Source organism: Dysidea avara, chromosome 11, assembly GCF_963678975.1.
Source record: "Dysidea avara chromosome 11, odDysAvar1.4, whole genome shotgun sequence".
Classification (NCBI taxonomy): Eukaryota; Metazoa; Porifera; class Demospongiae; order Dictyoceratida; family Dysideidae; genus Dysidea; species Dysidea avara.
The window spans coordinates 1228092-1249738 of NC_089282.1; the positions used below are offsets into that span (position 1 = coordinate 1228092).

The 21647-nt window shown below is 38.8% G+C and overlaps 1 protein-coding gene across 4 annotated transcripts in view; it reads right to left on the reverse strand.

The window, feature by feature from the left end:
- LOC136237877 (uncharacterized) overlaps positions 1–21647 on the reverse strand; it is a 120926-nt gene that overhangs the window by 83551 nt on the left and 15728 nt on the right. For all 4 annotated transcript variants that reach the window (XR_010692625.1, XR_010692624.1, XR_010692623.1 and 1 more), the window contains exon 2: positions 17873–19273. Coding sequence is in view for 1 of the 4 variants with exons in the window: in XM_066028121.1 (XP_065884193.1) it covers positions 17873–19273 (1401 nt within the window). In the remaining 3 variants the exon portion in view is untranslated. The remainder of the gene's footprint in view (positions 1–17872; positions 19274–21647) is intronic.

Genomic DNA, 21647 nt, shown 5'->3' on the forward strand with positions numbered 1-21647 from the left:
GTCAAAAAACTAATTACCAGTGCTTGAACCAAGGACCTCCATACTGAATACCCAAATTCTTAACCAGTGAGCTGCCATATCAAAACTAATGTCAAATATACCAAATTCCACTAGGCTTTGCCCATTTTTGGTAAAAATTACACCACCTCATAAACAAACCACCATAACTTCTGCATACTTTAGTCTATGGAAACACAGTTTGGTTTATCAAATTTCTTGATGTCAGGCAAGTCCCGTGGCATATTAGAATTTGCTCTGAGACAAACGGAAAGGGCAGAAAGAGCCTTGTTCTGGTGAATTATGTATCATCAGGTACATAAATAAATGCTGGAAAAACAAGATTTTTTGCATACTTCTCTGTAAAATGACCAGTTAAAGACTCAGTACGGGTGAATTCTTAATCAGTGCGCTTCAACACATAAAATGATACCAAGTTTAGCAGATTTGGTTGAGGATAACAGGTTGTACTTTTGGGGTTTGTTCACCCACATAATTAATTTCTCTAATAGACTGTTGTATGGAGTGCGCATTATGCTTTAACCAACAATGAATAAATGACACTGTGGTAACATTACAACATCAGTACGGGTGGCATTGTATAGGGCAATTCAAAAGCTTTCTTTCATTGCATTATGTGCTGCAGGAAATTATGGGTACTTTTGTAGAAATTATAAATTATGGGTAGAAATTAGATTGAATTGGACAAGGGAATTGCAAGGATGACAAGGTTTTTTTTGAATCAGCTTGTTTGACTAACCTGAGGTAGTGAAAGCAGATATTCATTTTAATGATTAATTCTTCAGAATTAAGGGTAAAACTTTGCATTGTGAAAAAAAAATTAGACTATTGGTAGAATAGCTGGATTTGACAAAATGTACAGAATAGTTTTGTACCAATGGAAAATCTAGAACATTCTATGTGTTCTATTAGAAGTCCTCAAAAATATGTGCTTTATTAGAGTAGCTATTACAAAAGTAATCAAAATAAACTCTGCAATACAATACTATGTAACTTCTTTAGTATTCCATCAAATTGGAGCCGATATTATAGCCATTTGGTATTGATCTACAATTAAGACCCACTTGTACCAATTGTCATTGTTAAAATCATTATAATAAGTGTTATCAAGCGGTACGGTAGTATTATTTAAATAGGGAGCCCCGAAAATTTCACGCGCCACCCAAAATCCCACTTTTACAAAATCATCTTTACGGAATAGTACAGGGGCAGATCTAGGGGGTGGGCTTTGGGGGCTGAAGCCCCCCCCTTCAGTTTTAGACTTTACTTGATTAATATGTTAAGAATTATATGAAATTTTGTCTTAGCCTAATTATATGATCACTAATAGTACAAATACTCATAAACCCACCTTATAAACATCTTTCCGAGGCATTATCAGTGCATTTTTGCTAAAGGTTATGCAACAAGGACCCAGATCAGCATTGGAGGTGTATAAGATCGAGATACTCTAATAGAACAGTCACCTAACTACTCTAATATAACATTCAGTGTAAGTATAAAAGCTGGTTCTGTTATGGATTTTTCCAAATCTTCCTGAGCCTATACATACAATGAAGTGCATTGGTCTGTTTAAAAGGCTTGCTCATCTACTTGTGTAGTTATTACCGGTACTGGTATACTTAATTCAGGCACACAATTTCCATTGAAAATGCTCTCAGATTCAATCTCGTATCATTTAAATTTCAAAATTTTCCAGTTCCAACATTATTATTCTATCATGCATGCAATTGTGAGAGGGTGCATCATGTGCTTGGTTGTCTGAACCTACTCAAACCCTTCCATTAGCAAATGCTGCAGAGAGCCATATATATCTAAAGGCAGTATAATAAATATCTATAGGAAGAAATCAGTATGCATTTTCTGTGGAAATTTGACCAAATTGCAATGTTTTATCATCCATATTTCAAAAAGTTTTCTGGGGGCATGCCCCCAGGCCCCCTAGCTCCAGCATGCTTCATTCCATCCAAGAGATTAGCACCTTGAGATAGCCCCCCCCCCCCTTTTATAAATCCTAGATCCGCCCCTGTAGTACTAGTCCATATAATACATAATACAGCATTAAATATAACAAAACACTTACAGGTGGCTGGACATAGAATTTTTAAAATCGCCAAAACTCGAATGTTAGTCTCACTGTCTCACTACCTGACCACAGTCACAAGGCTAGAGGCCAAACGAAGCAGCACATGATCACCATTTTATGCTACAATAACAAACTCACCATACAATAACAAACTCACCAGTGGGATGTGCCTTTTGGGGTTCTGACGAGTGTAGGCTCTCTGTGCCTTGTCTTTTCTTTTATCTTCAATCAGGCTGCTTGTCTTTTTCATCCAACGAAACCATATCAAGGTGTTAATTTCAGCAGCATATTTAGACGCCACAGAATTATTTCAGAGCTGGATTCAGAAGCACTTTAGTCCCAGCGCTACTATAAGAGGTACACTAGCTAGATATCTGCAACTTCACAATTGGGATCCCATTCGCGATAGGTTTGTGACCATGCTCATCAAATAAAGATCTAGGTGGACTAATAGCAATAGAGTATGGAGACCTCATCTCTTAACAATCTAGCTATTAATTTTACTTAACAGTAAACAAGATCACCTCACTAGCTAGCTGCACACCCCTTGGCTGACTCGAGATATACTCTAATACAACAGTCACTCTAATACAACAGTCACGTATGATAGAACAGTTGCAAATGACATTGTTCTGGTAGACATATTTTTATAAGAAAAAGAAGCAAGCATAATATAAAATGAGTATATTACATTATTGTTCTAAAGGAGACAGGTGCCCCTCAACAACAGCAAGGTTGACAGCTGGAGGCACACAGGGACACTTGGATCTAGAACACGATCCCCTGGTCCACATTGTTGAAGAGCGCAGCAAGGAGAGCCCCAAACTACAGCAAAGCTAGCCCATAACCACAGAATATGGGGAACTCCATTTCTCACTGAGCAAATGGGCAAGATATTTATAAGTGATAGTATCTGCCTTCCCCATACCTACAGATGTGGAAAATACAAGTGGGCTAACAGGGGCGGGTCCAGGAGCTGGCAAGGGGAGGGGCACAAACAGGCTAAGTTGTAGGTGGTCAGGGAGAGCAGATTCTCTTGCAGCAAATAACCACCTCTTAGTAGTGTCTCACTGTTCATTTTTGCCATTTTAGCTTTTGCAGATGGTTGTGAAGTCTTAAAATTTGTTTAAAACACTATAAATTTATCAAACAAAAGAACATGATAATTAGATTTAGAGACACTTAGTATGCATGTAGGTGCTGGGTGACAGTTTGACAGCTGCTTTGACTTTGGGTTTGCAATAAAATAATGATAATAATATGCATAAGTTATATAGCTAAATTGACTTTGGCCTGACAAGATTTAGTACCGTATTTCTATAAATATAAGCTGCAAGAAATTTTCATGAGTTAAATTTTCGTGTTAAAAAATTTTCACCGGTGTCCTCAAGCAACGAAAATTTTTAACAATGAATTATGTAGCTTTATTAATTCATTAAAATTATACTGTCCTTTTTGTATATAAGAGTAGCAGAATAACAAGCAGTGAAACTTAAGTGTGGCATCTCCATTCCATGGAGGCTGCACTCTGAGAGTTGTCCGCCGGTCACAAACTCAAGCCGAATGGACTGGAGTGGAATTACTGTAGCTAGAAGTTCATTCCATGCAATTTACATATTTGTATATATACTTAGTTTAATGTGTCCTGTAGTAGTTGTCTATCATATGGCATGGCATCATTACCAACACTATCGCTGGCGGTGAAATCCCCAGGCGAGGACCCAGTGGCAGCTCTCCTCTGGGATGCGGGAGGCCATTCTTGTTTTATTAAAATACTACAGCAAAGACGTATATACTCTTGAAACTCCAATGGCCAAGCTTCGATCCAGGTGGCCAGAAAGCAGTTAACTGAATTTATTCAACTTCTCTAATATTACATTGGGATAAAAAAAAATTCGCGTAATTAATTTTCGTCGGATGCTAGCTTCAACGAAAAATATAAATATAGAAATACGGTATTTCATTCAAAAGAAGTAGATATGGCTTCTCCACAAAGAGTTGGAGGGTGGAGTGGGGACCACACCCTTTTATATATTTTGGCTGTTTTTGCATGAATTGATATTATTTTTCAAGAATAATTGTTGATACTCCGCAACTGTTTATCATATTCAAACCAAACTTGGTACCAAGATTTGCCTTTAAACCCCAAATTAAGGCAACTGGATAATGCATTTGTATTATATGGCAGTTGCACATGTACAAAAAGGAGAAAAAGAAAGAAAAAAGGGGGAAAAGGGAAACAAAGGGAGAGTACACTGATTTTTGAAGGTTTCTATCATGGAAATGCCTGTGGCAAACATACTACAAATGTGTAGTACTGATAGTGGAGGACAATTCCATAGTAAAATCGTTATATTTCATAAAGGCTACGTACATGTGAAAATTTCATTATTGTTCGGCTTCCTGTCAATGGGCTACACAACACACTACCCAGGGTTTCATTTGGGGGTATTCCCTCCCCCTTAAATTTTAAGCAATAAATAGTTTCTTGGAGTAGCATGTCATTCTCAAGTACCTGAGAATGCAGCAGAAGCAATCTATGAGAGTCTAACATGCAAAAAGTTCCTAGAGCAGCACGTTATTTTCAGACAGACACCTGAGAATTCCCCAGAAGGAATCTGAGAGTCTAAAATACAAAAAGTTTTCTGGGATATATCATTCTCAGGTGCCTGAGAATGGACCAGAATGGACCAGAAGTAATCTAAGAGTCTAAAATCCTGGATCTCAGGTACCTGAGGACATACCAGAAGTATCTTAAATCTCTGGTGAGCATGCCCCCATATCCCCTAGATGCCATGTGTGTAAAAAGTAAGCACATAGATCTTAATACTATATTGCCCCCCCCCCCCCCAAGTCATTTCCTAGATGAAGGCCACTACCATGTGTCTTATTCAGGCTACAGCAAATATGCTTTTAAGTGTCATAAATAGCTTTCTGTAGAAAGGTACATAGTGTGGTTGATATGTAAAATAAATTTAAAGAGTCCACAGGGCACAGCACATATAATGGCTGAGAGTTCTGGCATTATGTAATTTATGTTTACATGATGTTGCTAACAGACTGTGAAACAACTTGTGGAGCACCTGTCAAGCTAATGGTCTGGATAAATCACACTTAGCAAGGTGAAGTGTACACTGTCCAAACAATGATATCTCTTGTCAGTGTGCTACATAGTGTATGGTCTATTAGAATAAATTAAGCTTCATTTATGGCTACTCTAACACTGTTTTCACATGGACGATCAAAAGTGAGCTCAACCCAGGTTGAGTAACCCACTTTTAACCCATTTTCTGTTCACAAGCAATCATCGGATGATGGCATTCACGGAGTGATAATTGTCTTCTAAGCACTTTATGTATTCACCAAAAACCACAACTCGCTTTTACTTTGCAGACCCGAGTTGATATTTTATGACTTCAAGGTTCAACCCGTGACAGGGTTGAATGTGGGTTTACAGTGACCATACGAAAAGGGTAATTTTGTTTCTGGTCCTATGAAATGTTTCAGATGCAGGGATTCAGCAACAATGAAGTGACTGTTCAATCAGAGGATTTTATGGTTTACTGACTATCATACAGTATGGCAGTACTGTATAGTAGGGATCGTGCAGAACTGGGCTTTTCTAGCCCAAAATATCACCCTAAAACCAGCCTCAATTTCCCTTTATGACAACTTGGCGGTATTGGTTAGGCACAGCCAAGCCCAAAAATGTCTTCAGATCAACCCTAAACCCTTCCAAAAAGTTTCTGTGGACTTTTAAAAGTTTTTTATTTAACAGAATTTTATTATGACTAACTGATTCCTTCAGCCAAGTATAACTCGACAATGGATATAGCTACGGGCTTGATTTTTTCACTGTTTGATGTTGTTTTGTCCCGAGATGTGCCTTTTCACCAACCACAGTATGTACAATACAAGCATCATGGACTGTCCTTTGTGCTTAATTCTTTTCGCTGACAACGCAAGGTGTTCATTTATTCGCGATAGCACATTAGTGGCTTCCTGCTACTAATTTATTTAGTACACGCTGCTCAATTTTCTGTGCTGGTCACTCACGTTTGTTTCTCATGTGTTTGAGTTCAACTGATTGTTCCAGACGACAGGTGTAGGATAAGAACTCATTTTTAGCAAAGTAGAACAGGCACATGTTGATTAGTTGGCATGGTGTAATTGTTTGTGTTTCTCATTACCAAACTGCTTTGCTGCCCACATAAGTTGTACTAAGGTATTCATTCTATGAACACTGTTAATTGTTTGTTTCTCGTGTGTTTCAGTTCAACTGACTGTTCCAGATGATGGGTGGATAAAAACTTGTTGTTAACAAAGTAGACAGAGACGCGCTGATTAGTTGGCACGATTTCATGCTGCTTTGCTTTGTAAGTTTAAGCTATTTCATTCTATGAACACTGATGTACTGGCCTGTATTCCCAGCTTGTTATAATTGAGATTGGTTACTCAGGGCACTTTACACCTACGATGCTGACCAATCTATCTTGTGCATGCAAGTTTCCATTAAGCCATTGTTTGATCAAGCTGCCAGAATTGCAATATCCTGCTCATACTGACAGAATTTTCAGCGTTTGCTCCTCAGATCTGTGGGATCTGTCAGACCTAATTAATTTAACATAATAATTGATGTATGTGTGTGTTTTGTTTCTTTTGTGTGTGCATGTGTGTGTTTGCCTTGCCAGGGCTCCAGCTGCAGTACCCCTGCATCTAGGTCGCTTATTTATTTCCTGTACACTTGTCTAAAAAAAAAATTGATGGTGTCTTCTTTGATTGACTTCCCATAACTACATCAAATCATCTTTATGAATACTAGTTACACAGATTGATCACCAGTTCTATAAAAAGAACAGAAACAAGTATAAGAAAACATTAGGAATTTTAAACTAGAGTAGGGATCAACTAGAATATAGTACACCAATAAAAAGTATTGAAACAAGCTTGAGTTAGTATATTATGACAGCCAATTACTGTAACACAAAAAGAAGCAAACATCCCCACTGTGCATTTCAATTATGGAAACTCCACAGATATTCACTTCTTTTTGTGTTGTAGTAATTTGCTGTCATAATATACTAACTCAAGCTTGCTTCAATACTTTTTATTGGTGCACTATATTCTAGTTGATCCCTACTCTAGTTTAAATTCCTAATGTTTTCTTATATTCTACTACAGGCTTTGATCCTGTGAGCAAGCAAATACATCACTGTGGACTTCATAGGATACCAATTTGGTCATGCTAGTTGGGTGCTACTAGCCTTCTCCTGTCTGGAAGAAAATGATGTAATAAGCAGCGAGTTCCACTGTGACTTTACATTTGATTCCTCTTCTGCTGAGTTTCTTGTTAGAATAATTGGTACAATAGAATCACAGACTTATAGGTACAGGGTGGTGTGTATGTATTAAACATTACACCACATTATAGAGGCATGCGTCTGTGTGCCTGGCACTAGACTGCTCAAAGCCCATGGATTTATTGTGATTAGAAGTATACCTCCTTCCACAATATCACATTTCCTTTAACCCCCCAGTGTAATCATATGATGATGACAACGGTGTTCAGGCAGTGTCTTTCAAAGTCATTGTTTGTGGAAGAAGAATCTGCCCAGCTGTTAATTACCACTAATACTGCCACTTAACAATATAAATTAAAGGTTTATTGTACTAATCATACTATATAGTAGGGATGACAAAGGTTTGGGTGTGGCCTTTGATAAAATATCACCTAAAAACCTGCCTTGATTTCCCCTCATGATGACATGAAAGTATTGGTTGGGTAAAATCAAGCCCAAAAGTGCCTTCAGATCAACCCAAAATTTTTTCCTTAGAATTATTTTTTAAACTTATTCAATGGAGTTTTCTACTGCTTACCTAACTGATGCATTCAGTCAAGCATAGTAGAAAGTGGCTACAGCTACGGTGCTTATTCTTTCACAGAAACGCTTCAAAAAATTCACTTAATAACAAACCTTTAGCATATTAATAGCCATACAATACATGTACAATTGTCTTAGCCTTATCATAGTGGCCATCTATATAAGGTATTTATGAGTAATGTGTCAATCTGACATACCTAGTTGGCTCTCTAGAATGCACTTGGTTATAACTTATGTAGTGATCACCCCCCATATATTATGAGACTATAATACAATACCTGTAACCATGCACTATATATGGCAATGAATAAAGAGATCAATATTAATGCTATAAATTGTTGACATGTAGAAGTGAGTTGCTTATGCTAAACAACTACAGTGAAACCTCAATGCTAAATGAAACAGAAAAACTGTGTGGGGATGCTCAGTTATCAAGACAATATCAAACAGACAAAGTCTTATTGGTGAAGCAAACAGCCGGTGTAAGATTACAGACAGTGTTGGGAAAGTTACTTTGTCAATGCAATATATCACATATTACTATTTACTTTTGGGCAATGTAATAAGTTAGTTACATATCAGCTAGTGTACAATATAAGGGAAAATTATTGCTTGGACAGAATGGCCAATCAAACGTAAATTTGATTGGCCATTTCTGAAATTGCATGGCCATAAGATAGAGGTGTACTATCCTAGTGTGTGAAGCACACCCCACAGTGTGAAGCACAAGCCTTCTAGGGGGGTCTGGGGGCATGCCCTCCAAGGAAATTTTTGAAAAGGGATCACTGAGATTGAATTTGAGACCACTTTCAGCTACTTTTCATGCACATGCATTTTACAGAGAATTAATTGTTTATTAGTAATACATGTACAAAATTTGTGTTGCTGCATACATATTTTACAAAAAAAACTGAATCAATGTATTGTACAGCCAGTTTGTAGACTTAGCTAGGCTAAATGCTTTGGTGTTGAGTCAGCACAGATTGAATTATCAACTAGTTATTGCTAAAGTTTCTCTTGTGAATAGCAATAGATCACAACTTACTCTCGAACTTTCCGTGTGCAGAACACTTTTATCACGTGACCTTCATTCCACTTTCTCCAGCCACTGCATCTCTACAGATTATAACCACGAATTGGCCATCTTATACTTAATATCGTACCTCCACTTCGCAAACATTACTTTCTTTTCTTCGCCACTCGTGTAGTCAGTGTAGTGATTGCTTCTTCACAACATCGACAGTAACCCACAATCGATAATTTGGGTATATACGAGGTGCAGTGCTCTAGCTTACGCATGCGCATCGTGTCGATGCTTCGACGGGATCGAGACTTCACGTAGTGATTAAATAGCTTCGGTAAGGAAAATAACGATACGACAATAATAATAACTATAATATTACAGACTAATAATAAAGAATTACAGTTGTAAAAAATTTGATCGGCACAAATGGCCGACCAAAGGCTACATTGATTGGTCAACAGCATCACTTGGTCGGAAAATGGCCGAGGGCCGACCGTTATATTGTACTTTGCATATTAATCCATTTGAAAAGTAACTTACCGTAGATTCCCTAAAATTTCAGCATCTCTAAATATTCGGCACTCCCTGTGCTTTGAACGCAATGTGCTCTAAATTTTGGCAAGCAAAAGGAAAGTTTCTAATTATAAGCGTGCTAATTTTTTGGCACTTGGAATACTATTATTATTATTTCTTATCTGATTTGTCAAAAGAGACAGGGTGATACCAAAAGGCAGAGCCTGTACAAGGATGTTTCCCTAGAAGATACAAAACTAAAAATGGAGGGGACAAATACAGAGAAAACAAATACAGAGAAAACACAGCTACAAAAAACAAGAAAGAACACACACATATAAATTAATTACAGCAAAACAGTTTATACACAGCTTGGTGAAACTTAGATGAGCTGAGATCAAATACATCACACGGTATAGTGTTCTATAAAAAACAGTGTTCATGAAGAAAGAGTGTCTATAAGAATTGATAGAAGATTGTAGCGGAACAAGGGAGAGAGAATGCCCTTGGGTACAAAATGTATTGAAATTACAGTAATTTGATAGCTTCAAAGAATCGTACCTACCTTTTAGAATGTCATAAAGCATAGCCACGCTCAAATAATTCCTTCAAGATGACAGTGTTGGCCAGCATAACTCTTGTAGACAAGCATTAGAAAATTTATTCCAACACTTATGTAATAGTGACCAATGACTTCCACAGGCCCAACGTGCAGCACACCGTTGGACAGATTCCACTGTGGACTTATCAGACAGTGTGAGGATTCCACACGGTGCAAGTGTACTCTAGTGAAGGTCGTACTAAAGACTTATAAGCCATGGATTTGGCCTCAGTTTTAGCACCCCATAAAGTGTAACGTAGAAAATTCAAAGACTTGCTGGCTTTGGCTGCAACATAATTGCAGTGGTGTGACCATGACAAATTTGATTGAAAGAAAACTCCCAAATATTTCACAGAGAATTTCCAGGATAGAAGAGAGCGGTTTATGAAATAATCATAAGATATTTTCTTATGTTTATTTGAAATAAGAAAAGTTTCACATTGGGATGCATTCAATTGAAGTTTCCACTTGTCTGCCCAATCATAAATGCGATCAAGGTCCTCTTGTAACAATTTACAGTCAGATTCACACTTAATTTCCTTGTACAAGGTGACATCATCTGTGTAGAGTTTCAATTTAGAGTGCTTGACAACTCTGTGCAAATCATCAATATATAGTAAAAACAATAAGGGGCCTAAACAGACCCTTGAGGAACTCCTGATTTAACGCTTAACCAATCTGAATAAGCACCATTCACAACAACACGTTGCCATCTGTGTGTTAAAAGGAGTGTATCCATTGCAGTAGCTTACCATCAATACCTAATAACTGTAGTTTAAGAAGAAGATGCTCATGGGCCACAGAGTCAAAGGCCTTAGCAAAATCTAACAAGACACAATGTACACTACTATGTAGTTCTAAACATAGACTCCAATCATGTACAGCAGGCAAGAGTAATGATACTGTTGAATGACGGGAACAAAAACCAAACTGTGCATCACTTAAGTGATTAGACTTTTCCAGTACTTCTGTTAGTTTCCTATAATCTTCACCACAATAGATGTTAAGCTGATGGGTCTGTAATTTGCTGCAACTTGACGATCTCCTTTTTTGTGAACAGGTACAATGTTTGTTGTAGTCCAATCTTAGGGAAGTAAACCCACTGACATACTTTGATTAAACAAATTACATAGGGACTCACATATAAAATCAGCACTTCTTTTTAATATCTGCGGAGTTAATAAATCAGGATCACAAGCTTTATTAAGATTTAATTGTAATAATTCTTGATAGACATCTTGAGTAGTGAAGGTAACTGATTCGACAATAGATGATAATTTACTAGTGGTTCTCAAAGAACTTAAATCAGAATAATCTTCATCAGTAAAAACAGAATAGAAGTACTTGTTGAACATATCTGCTCTAGCATGGTCATTTGTAACAGTAGTATCATCATTAAAAATTGGGGGTAATGACATACGATAACGCCTAATAGATGTCACCCACTGCCAGAATTTCTTGGCTGCAGTACGAAAACAACATATTTGCAGTACTAGTTGACTTGAGTACTGAGGATTGTCACAGATAGTTAACTGTTACTGCACTTTAGCCTGTAGTGACTATTATAAGTAACGCTATATTTAGTATGATGTAATGCTGTGCTGTAATTAGAGTCAGTAGTGTGTCATTGAACTGTGCGTGTGTGTGTTGTGGTGTATCCATCCTTTCCAGTGTAATTCTGCACGAGAAGGAACCTGTTCCTCCTCCAAATGTCTCGCCAACGACAGCTGGTGCTGTGATCAGGATTTCATTTGTCCTTTGACGCATTTTTTTTTAACCACTCACCAAGACGTCATGGTACTGTGGCATTCAACGGTACCACTGAAGGCAAGCGATAACTTTGTTAGGACCATTTTATTTTTGCTCTTACTTTAGGAGATCACATTCAACGGCACCGCGGTTCACGGAAGGGCTACTGCTCTCACCACACGAGATTGATCACCACTGCTGATGAACTGATGAATACTACTACTGAAGATCCTTCTGAAGAGAGGAAGATTAAAACGGTGACATCTCTGGACTCGCTAATTCAACAACTTAACAGAAAGGAGAAGCTAATAGCTGATTTAGACGAAAAGATTCTTCCACTTATCAGTGACGAGAGCTAACTAGAGGCAGAGGTTTTCGAAACAGAAGAGATACAGAGTAAAATTGCTGAGACAGTGGGGAACCTCAAGTCATTTTACACCACACACCTAACCAATACTATCCAGTCTAAACACTCTGAGCAGCCTAGATCAAAATCAGATCCTACATTAACAGCAAACCCACAAGTCACTGACAACACAGAAAGTAACAGCTCGTCCCTGACCTTAGAAAGTAGTACTTCACAAACTGCCCTCTCTCAGTGACAGTGGTCCAACCAATAAGGTACCAGTGGCAGCATTCCAGACCTTAGAGGACAGTATTGCCTCTCTCAGTGACAGTGACTCTACTAATAAGGAATGAGTGGCAGTACTCCTACCGAAACTGTCTATCCCCATGTTTGGAGGAGATCCATTCGACTGGCAACCCTTTTGGGACAGTTTTGAAGCAGCAATCCATAACACCTCACAGCTGAGTGGTGCACAGAAGCTATCTTACCTACGTGCCCAATTACATGGTGATGCTGCCCAAGTTATTGCTGGTCTTCCGCTCACCTCACCCAGCTACCAGCACTCTATTGAAATTCTGAAGAAACGTTTTGCTCAAAATCACACTCTTGTAAGTTCACACATACAGACATTAATTTACCTTCTAAGTCCCACAAACACATAGGACGGCTTAAGAAGGTTTCATGATCTGGTTGAAAGCCACATTCGCAGTTTTGGGAAGACAACTGACACCTATAGTGCAATGCTCGTCCCTTTCCCACTAAGAAAGCTACTAGTGGACACTAAGAAACTTAGCTAGAGCACATGAAAGCAGTGATTGGACCATAGAGGAGTTGCAAGCAGCCATACTAAAGGAGATCAAAATTTTCGAAACTAGCCTACACACTATTACATCTCGAAGATCAAAGAGTTCTGAGGGGTCTCATCTCTTCTCACAGCCGCATTTTATGCAAACGTTAAAGCCACCAACTACAGTCACCACCCAAGTTGCAGCTACTGCAAGAACAGCACTCATACCTCCAGCAACTGTGACACCGTAAAAACTCAATAAGCAAGAGTACACTTCATCAAAGAACACAATCAGTGTTTTAATTGTCTGGGGCATCACAGGGTATCTCGGTACACTTCAAAGACACATTGTCGACTATGCAGAAGAAAACACCACACTAGCCTTTGTACAAACAACACGGATGATTCAGTTAGTAAGGTCTCAACCCCGCCAACACAAGAAACTACTCAAAACCCTCATACTAGCAACTCCAATCCTCCTCAAGACACCCCTTCAGTAGCTTCCCTGACAATATCAATGACCACATCATTACAATCTATACACTTAACAAATGAATCTATCTGTTTACTGAAGACAGCAGTTGCTACAGTTGCCCATGAACGTACCCAAGTCGATGCAAACGTACTCTTTGATGAAGGCTCCTAACATTCCTTTGCAACACAAATGTTAATTGATAAACTACAGCTACAACCTCAACAGATAGAATCAGTACAACTCTCAACATTTGGGACTACTAACCCACAAGTAAAGAAACCGAATGTGGCAAGCCTTCAAGTGATCACCAAATCAGGTACTCCTATTTCAATAACTGTTTTATTGTTCCTTCCATAGCCACACCCTTGGAGAACACAGTGGAAACATCCAAGCTGGCCAATCTACCTCACCTCAGAGGACTTCAGTTAGCACACCCAGTAACCAGATCTGACAGTTTTGAAATCTCCCTGTTGATTGGTGCCAACCACTATTGGGACTTTGTGGGTGATCACACTGTTCATGGCAATGGACCTACAGCAATTAGTTCTAAACTTGGATGTCTCTTGTCAGGTCCACTTTCAACTACAAATCTACAACAACCAAGGAGCATAACCAATCTAGCGTTTATGGTTACCAACCACAAACAAGAAGAGAAAGAACTACAACACCTGTGGACTGTTGAATCTGTTGGCATTTCCCACCTGATCCAGATAAACAATTTTTTCAGACTTACTCTTCAACTTCTATCTCCTGATGTCCTGATGGATCATACATGGCAAGGCTCCCATGGAAAGAACAACATCCTCCACTACCAACTAACTTCAACATCTCCCGAAAGAGGACCAAATCACTACTGCGAAGGCTATCCCAGACACCATACCTACTATCAACATATGATGCTATCATTGCTGACCAGTTGAAACGTGGATTCATTGAGAGAGTACAGACATCCAACACATCCACCAGCATCCACTACATCCCACGCCATGCAGTGAAAAAAGACTCGGTGATCACGCCCATTCGCATCATGTTTGATTGTAGCTGCAGTGAGTCTAGATCCTCCGCAAGCCTCAATGACTGTCTAGAACCAGGTCCTACACTACTAAATGACCTGTGCTCAATTATCCTCTGATTTCGCATTCACAATTACGGATTATTGAAAAGGCCTTTCTCCAAATCCGACTACATCCAAACGATAGAGACTACACAAGATTCTTGTGGCTCTCCAACCCTAAGAACCCCAACAGTGACCTTGTCACATACTGATTTCAAGCAGTCTTATTTGGAGCAACCTCCTCCCCATTCATCCTCAATGCTGTTCTACGTCATCACTTACAACAATATCGAACACCTATAGCAGATGACATTGCACGAAACCTTTATGTTGACATCATTTCGGGGTGTTCATCAGAAGAGGCTGCAACACAGTATTACCAACAGGCCTGACAAATCAAGAAAGATGCCAAATTTAATCTACGTAGTTGGGCATCCAACAGCTCTGTTTTGAACACACTAGCTACACAAGATGCCACTGTGGATCAAAGTACCACCATGAACACCCTATTATTATTATTATTATTATATTTTACAATTGTAAGACTCATATGCATGAGCATAGTTCCTTGGCATTCAGTGGACAACTCACAATGATCAGCTACACCTTGCTCCTACTAAACTCACCAGTAACAGCAACCTAGTCACCAAGCGAGAAGTCCTACAACAGTCCTGCAAGGTCTTTGATCCAATAGGGATTGCAACTCCTGTCACAATCAGAGCCAAAATACTCATTCAGACATGTGGAAAGAGAACGTGGACTGGGATGAACCATTGAATGACGTCCTAAAACTCCTTACAGTACCACAACTTGAACTACTGGGAGCACTCACTGCTACTCGTCTCTGTACTTACCTTCAAAACTCTCTTATGCAGCACCAATTCAAAACACACTTTTGGACCGACAGTCAAATAGTGCTGTACTGGATACTAGGAAACAAGAAACTAAAGCCGTTTGTACAACACCACATCAATGAAATCCAACAGCTCACACAGAAGTTCAAGGCCACTTGGCACTATTTTCCAACAGCAGATAACTCCGCTGACATGATCACCAGAGGAACCAGTACCTATCAACTGATATCTTCATCACTCTGGAGCAAAGGCCTTGGCTAACCAATGACAAGAATTGGCCAAAATGGACCCCTTCCACAACCTTCCACCTACATGTGGCAGCTATGACTAGTGAGGAATTTGTACCTTCAGCTGCAAAACCCTTGCCAGCATCACCAACCATCAATCTCCACAAAATCATTGAACCCAACAATTACAGCAGTTTGGGAAAACTGTTAAGAGTCTCAGCCTATGTTTACAGATTCATTACAAACAGCATGAAATGCAATGACCGCCAGTGTGATCAACTTACAGCTACAAAAATTGATCTTGCAAGAATACAGAGGATAAAGAACAGCCAGTATCAGGTTTACTCAACGGAAATATCCAACCTTAGTTCCCAACACTCCAGTAAGCAATGTAGTACACTAGTACGTCAACTAAAACTGTTCATTGGGCCTGCTTCGATGTGGTGGGAGAATCCATAATGCTCCGTTGACACAACTAGCCAAATTCCCATACTTACTGCCTCCAAGCACCCCTTTACAGCCTTGGTAGTGTATGCCACACATGTCAAACTCTACCACTCAGGAGTTGGAACTACAGTAACAACCCTGCGCCAGTCCTATTGGATACCAAGAGCCAGACATTACATGAAGTCACTTCTTCGTCGATGTGTAGTATGTAGAAAACATTCAGGTAAATCATACGCAGCCCCAGACTCAGCTCCACTACCTAAGGTGAGAATACAGGATGTACACCCCTTCTCAGTAACCGGAGTCGACTCGACTTCACTGGAGCTCTCTACGTACATGACAGAGGCGAGGAAGTTAAGGTGTATGTATGCCTATTCACTCGTGCCACCAGCAGGGCAATATATCTGGAGGTAGTACACGTACAGTACCGCCCAGAGGTAACGTTACACTCGCAAGCAGTTGACACTCGAAAAGCCAATTTTCGACCAACGATTTCTTTGGCATGTGTGTGCTAACTAACTCACCACCTGTAGCCACGATAGGCGAGCTCCCTCAGGTGGTTGCTCCAGTAACCGTGTGCCTTCACACAGAATGTATTTCAGTCGTGCATCGTGTCGAGTCGTGGCCTGGATTTGAGCACTCGTGAGGGATTGTAACGTTACCTCTGGGTGGTACTGTATATTAGGGATCATAAAGATTTGGGCTTTTCTGGCCAAAACTACAAAGCTATCCAACCACACAACATTTTCATGGCACCTTGGTAGTATTGGTTAGGTATAACCAAACCAAAAAGTGCCTTCAGTACAACCTGAAATGCTTCCAATAGGTTGCTACACATTATTTTTAAAAGCAACTCGATAACGGCTAAGGCTACAGGCTTGATTTTTTCACTGTTTAACGTCACTTCAGCCCAAAAGGTACCTTGGGCATACCGCAGTACATACAATAAATGCTTCATGGATTTACCTGTGCCCTCCTTTATGCCCCATTCATCTTTGCTGACAGTGTACGGTGTCAATACGAGATAGTGCCATGTTATGGCTTCCCCATGCTTGTACAGCAGATTTTGATTGCGTTCAAATATTCCATATTCCTTTGATGTATGAATATTCACAGATCACAGAAAATTTGACCACAACCAAAATCCACTGTAATGGGAATTGTCCGAGTTTTCTGTTGTGACTGGATTGATTGTAGAGGTCCTTCTCTTAGTGTTCTTCCTTTGTAGCACTGTATAACAGGCTGAACATAGCTGAAAATGAAGTGTAATGGCCACTTCACTACTTCAGTAATTGATAGTACAATAAGCCTGGTGCCTTTCTTTCTTCTAATGCAGCATGCATGGGTTCACTAGCCATACTAATGTTACGAAAGAAAGTAAACAAAAAATAAGTATAAGGAAAAATTAGGGATCACAGAAATAAAAGGTAGGCAAACAGGGAGGTTGCCTACCACCTAAAGATACAAATGGCCTAATTCAGTTGTGGGGTATATAGACTGAAGTAGGGATTAAATGTCCATTAGAGTCAAGTACAGGCAACCTCCCTTGGTTCACTGCTTTTTATGATACCTAATTGAACTTAAAATTCCTAATTTTCCCTTATACTCGTTCATTATTTAGCAGGCCGAAGGTTCCCTAAAGGCAGCAAGACTTAATATATATATCATGTGTAAAAAACCAAAAATATGTCAGTCTATAGTAGTGCAGTCTAGTGATTATTATCACCCAGATAGTGTCATAAGGCTTAATGTTTCTTTTTCGTGTTATGTAAGTTTACTACAAACATTGCTAGTGACCATACAGCTTACCAAGAGCAACTGGAGCAAGGCCTATTCCTCCAGTATATCCCCATGACATCTGGTTACTAAAGCCATACATTGTCACTCCAAAACCTGATTGATCATCTGAATGACTGATCACCTGAGCTCCTTCATCAAGTAATAGTTGTGCTCCATAACCCCAAATGGTGTTGTCAGCATTTCTGATTGGTGTGAAATTTGTAGCACTTGGAACTGCATTGTTAATTGTCAATTGAGTAATATCAAAATATGCAGCTGGTATTGCTATATTGGTGTAATTGACATATGGTCCTCGGAATGGATTAGCAGTTCCTTCAAGAGATGGATCAAATGGAGCAGTAGCTACAGCATAACTATCACGATACTGTTCACAAGGTGGTACATACAACATAAATGGATCAGAAAACCTAACATTGTCTGTTTGCCAACTTCTACTAAATTGAAACACTCCAATAGGACGATTTGACTGTATCAAACTATAATCACTAATAACAAGTTCCATGAATTCACCAGAGTTCAGTGTAAAGCTAGGATCAGCAGTGACTACACCAGTAACAAAGTCAGTTCTTGTGATACTCACTGAAGTGGAGTCCTGGGCAGCAATCACCTTTATTAAATCACCACCTATTCTTGTTCTTAATGGAACCGTGACTACTTCATTTCCCCACATGTCTATTGGTGGAATTGCCTCAATGTGATGGTCACAGGGTCCTGGCTGGCTCGGTCCAGGAACATTGCCACATTCATGTCCACTGAACACAGAAATTGGTTTGTTTGCTTTTATGCGAGTGCCAGTTAGATCACCAGGGGATATGCGAATCTGGAGATACAAAGCCTCAAATTGATTAATGGTAATTGTATTATACTCATCAGGCAGTCCAAAAAAGAATGATCCATTAATAGAAAAAACAGCTAGTGTAGGAGAGACAGTTACCCTAGTATTATTCTCAGTGCCAATAACTAATGCCACACTATCAATAGCAAGATCATTACTACTTGGAGCTCCTAATATTGATGCTATCATATACTCATGAAGTCTTCCTTCTGGTAGTGTAATAATGGGGAGTGCTAGGTAAGCATCATTGGAAGCTAATTCCTCATGTTGACCATACACTACTATCTTCCTGTTGCCATTTGTGTTGATACGAATACCTTTAAATCTTTCAGCTGAATCATCTGGGTTAGTCTCAAATACAATCAAGTTTAAGGGTAAAGGTACGTAAGTAATTTGTCCACGTCTGGCAACCCCATTGAAAAACTGTCCTACTATAGTGGAAACAACGAAACGAACACTTCTGTTTTCCTTAGTGGTGACCCAAAGAATTGGAGGAATTTCTTCTTGCTCTTCACTACTTCCAAATCGATTTTGATAAAATCCAACATAAAACTCAGTTCCTTCCTCAGTTTGCTCTAAAAGACAAGATGTACAATAACATCAAAACACTCCGACCTCTATGAGTACCATGACAACAATGATTGTAAACATTGTACAAACATGTGATGGTGTCTAAATATCATAATAAATGGTTGCTAACATTCCTTAACTTTGATCTATATCATTGAACTTCATTTATAAATATTTCACATAGAAAAACCAAGTAGGGTATTTCTACACTAATATATTGTTTAAGTATTATATATCCCTCCCAAAAACACCTTTACTGTAAAATAGGTGCATCCAAGAAACAAGTACCTGTAACCCATGTAAAAACAACTCAGCTGTAGAAAAAGACTCCATGAAATTAACTGTTAACTGAAAGAGCTGATATCTGGAGCAGCCAAGAATCAAGTTTACCACAACTAACTATGATTATCAAAGTTTTACTAAATCTATGCAAGAATACCTTGGCTATACAACAGGCAAATAAAAGTAACTGGCAACCAAAACAACTGATATCTGAAGCGGCCAAGAATAAAATTTATGTTGATACAACTAACTACAATTATTAATGGATTTGGTATATTGAATCTTAACCATTCATCTGTGTCCTATACATTCTTCCTTTCTACATCCTAAATTAATTCTTTGTAACTCTAATTGGTTGATATATTGGCCACCTTTTTCAATAGTCAGCATAGAGAAAAAAAGGTAGCCAAATTATCAGCCAATTAGAGTTACAAAGAATTAATTTAGGATGTAGAAAGGGAGAATGTATAGGACACAGATGAATGGTTAAGATTCAATGATATATAAATCCATTAATAATTGTATCAACATAAATTTTATTCTTGGCCGCTTCAGATATCAGCTGTTTTGGTTGCCAGTTACTTTTATTTGCCTGTTTTACAGCCAAGGTATTCTTGCATGGATTTAGTGTAAAACTTTGATAATCATAGTTAGTTGTGGTAAACTTGACTCTTGGCCACTCCAGATATCAGCTCTTTCAGATAACAATTAATTTCATGGAGTCTTTTTCTACAGCTGAGTTGTTTTTACATGGGTTACAGGTACTTGTAGTTTCTTGGACACACCTTTTACAGTAAAGATGTTTTGAAGGGGATATCACAAATTTTTGATCAGTTATCATGAGCCACGATAGTGGGTTCATAATAGGGATCGCCCATGTTTTTTGCAAAATCCTAATAGAACACTCACCTAAAAACCACCTTAAAAAGCATCCTTCAACTCAAAACAACCCTCTGGTGGTTCTTTGCAATGAGTATAGGCCCACTAGTAAGTATCAAGTGAAAAGGAAACAGTATGTGTATTTCAGACAAAACTGAAATATGCCAGTTTGTTCATATTATTATTATTATTATTACTAGGACCGCGTCACATACAACCAAGTACATACACCAACGTGACAGCCCCCCAGTGAGGCTATTAGGTGGTGAATGCATTATCCCCAAATCAATTCAATATGTCAATATGTCACAGTAGTGACAGATATAACACAATAGTGGCATCGTAACTAAAGGCCACCAGTAGCTAAGTGCCAGTACATCATTGGTGTGGTATAAATGGCACAGTGATGTGTACAAAGTATATGTATACAAAACATACAGGAGAGAACTATACATTATTGCAGTATTGTATGCAGCAATACATTATAGGCAACATCACCATGCAGATAAAAATTATTAGCCAATATACAGCAATGCATATCAACATCAACTAGAGCTAAGTAAGGTTCATCAGTGATGTAGCAATGGCACAGTGATGGGTGACACACTATAGTTAAGCATACACAACTTTCAGGAGATAGCTACACAATGCTGTAGGCGTATGCAAGCCAGATGAACCAGATAAAGGAAGACAGCCAAGCCACTAGAGCCGGCTAGTAGCTACGCCAGGTGAAGGCAAAAAAGATTAAGCACGTATTGAATTGCCTGACACCAACACAAAGAAAGTTTGCCATGCCAGCTGCACAAGACAAAATTGTTTACTTGTATTTTATATGTAACTGTAAGCTTATTGTAAAGAGCGTGGCATGTCAGTTTAATGTTTTCTTTTATTGTTTATTTACGTGAATAAATCCACTGGCAGCTGGCATGGAGACTTGAGATGTTACAAACATAAAAACTTACTTGTAATCTTCGGGCATCACTAATCTTCTTCGCGCAATATGTAAGTAATTAAGCAAGGGTGTGGTACTGGGCGTTATATAGAATTACACGTATGGTCAAGTCATCAGCACAAACAGGAGCGACGATTATACGTTTGTGCCTTCATTCACAGGCGAATCTATCCCCGGTTAGTTCATGTCTCTAGGCCTCGTAGTTTTCTCAAACATTAATTATTAATTATTTAATTATTTATTTATTTATTTATGACGTAATTTTA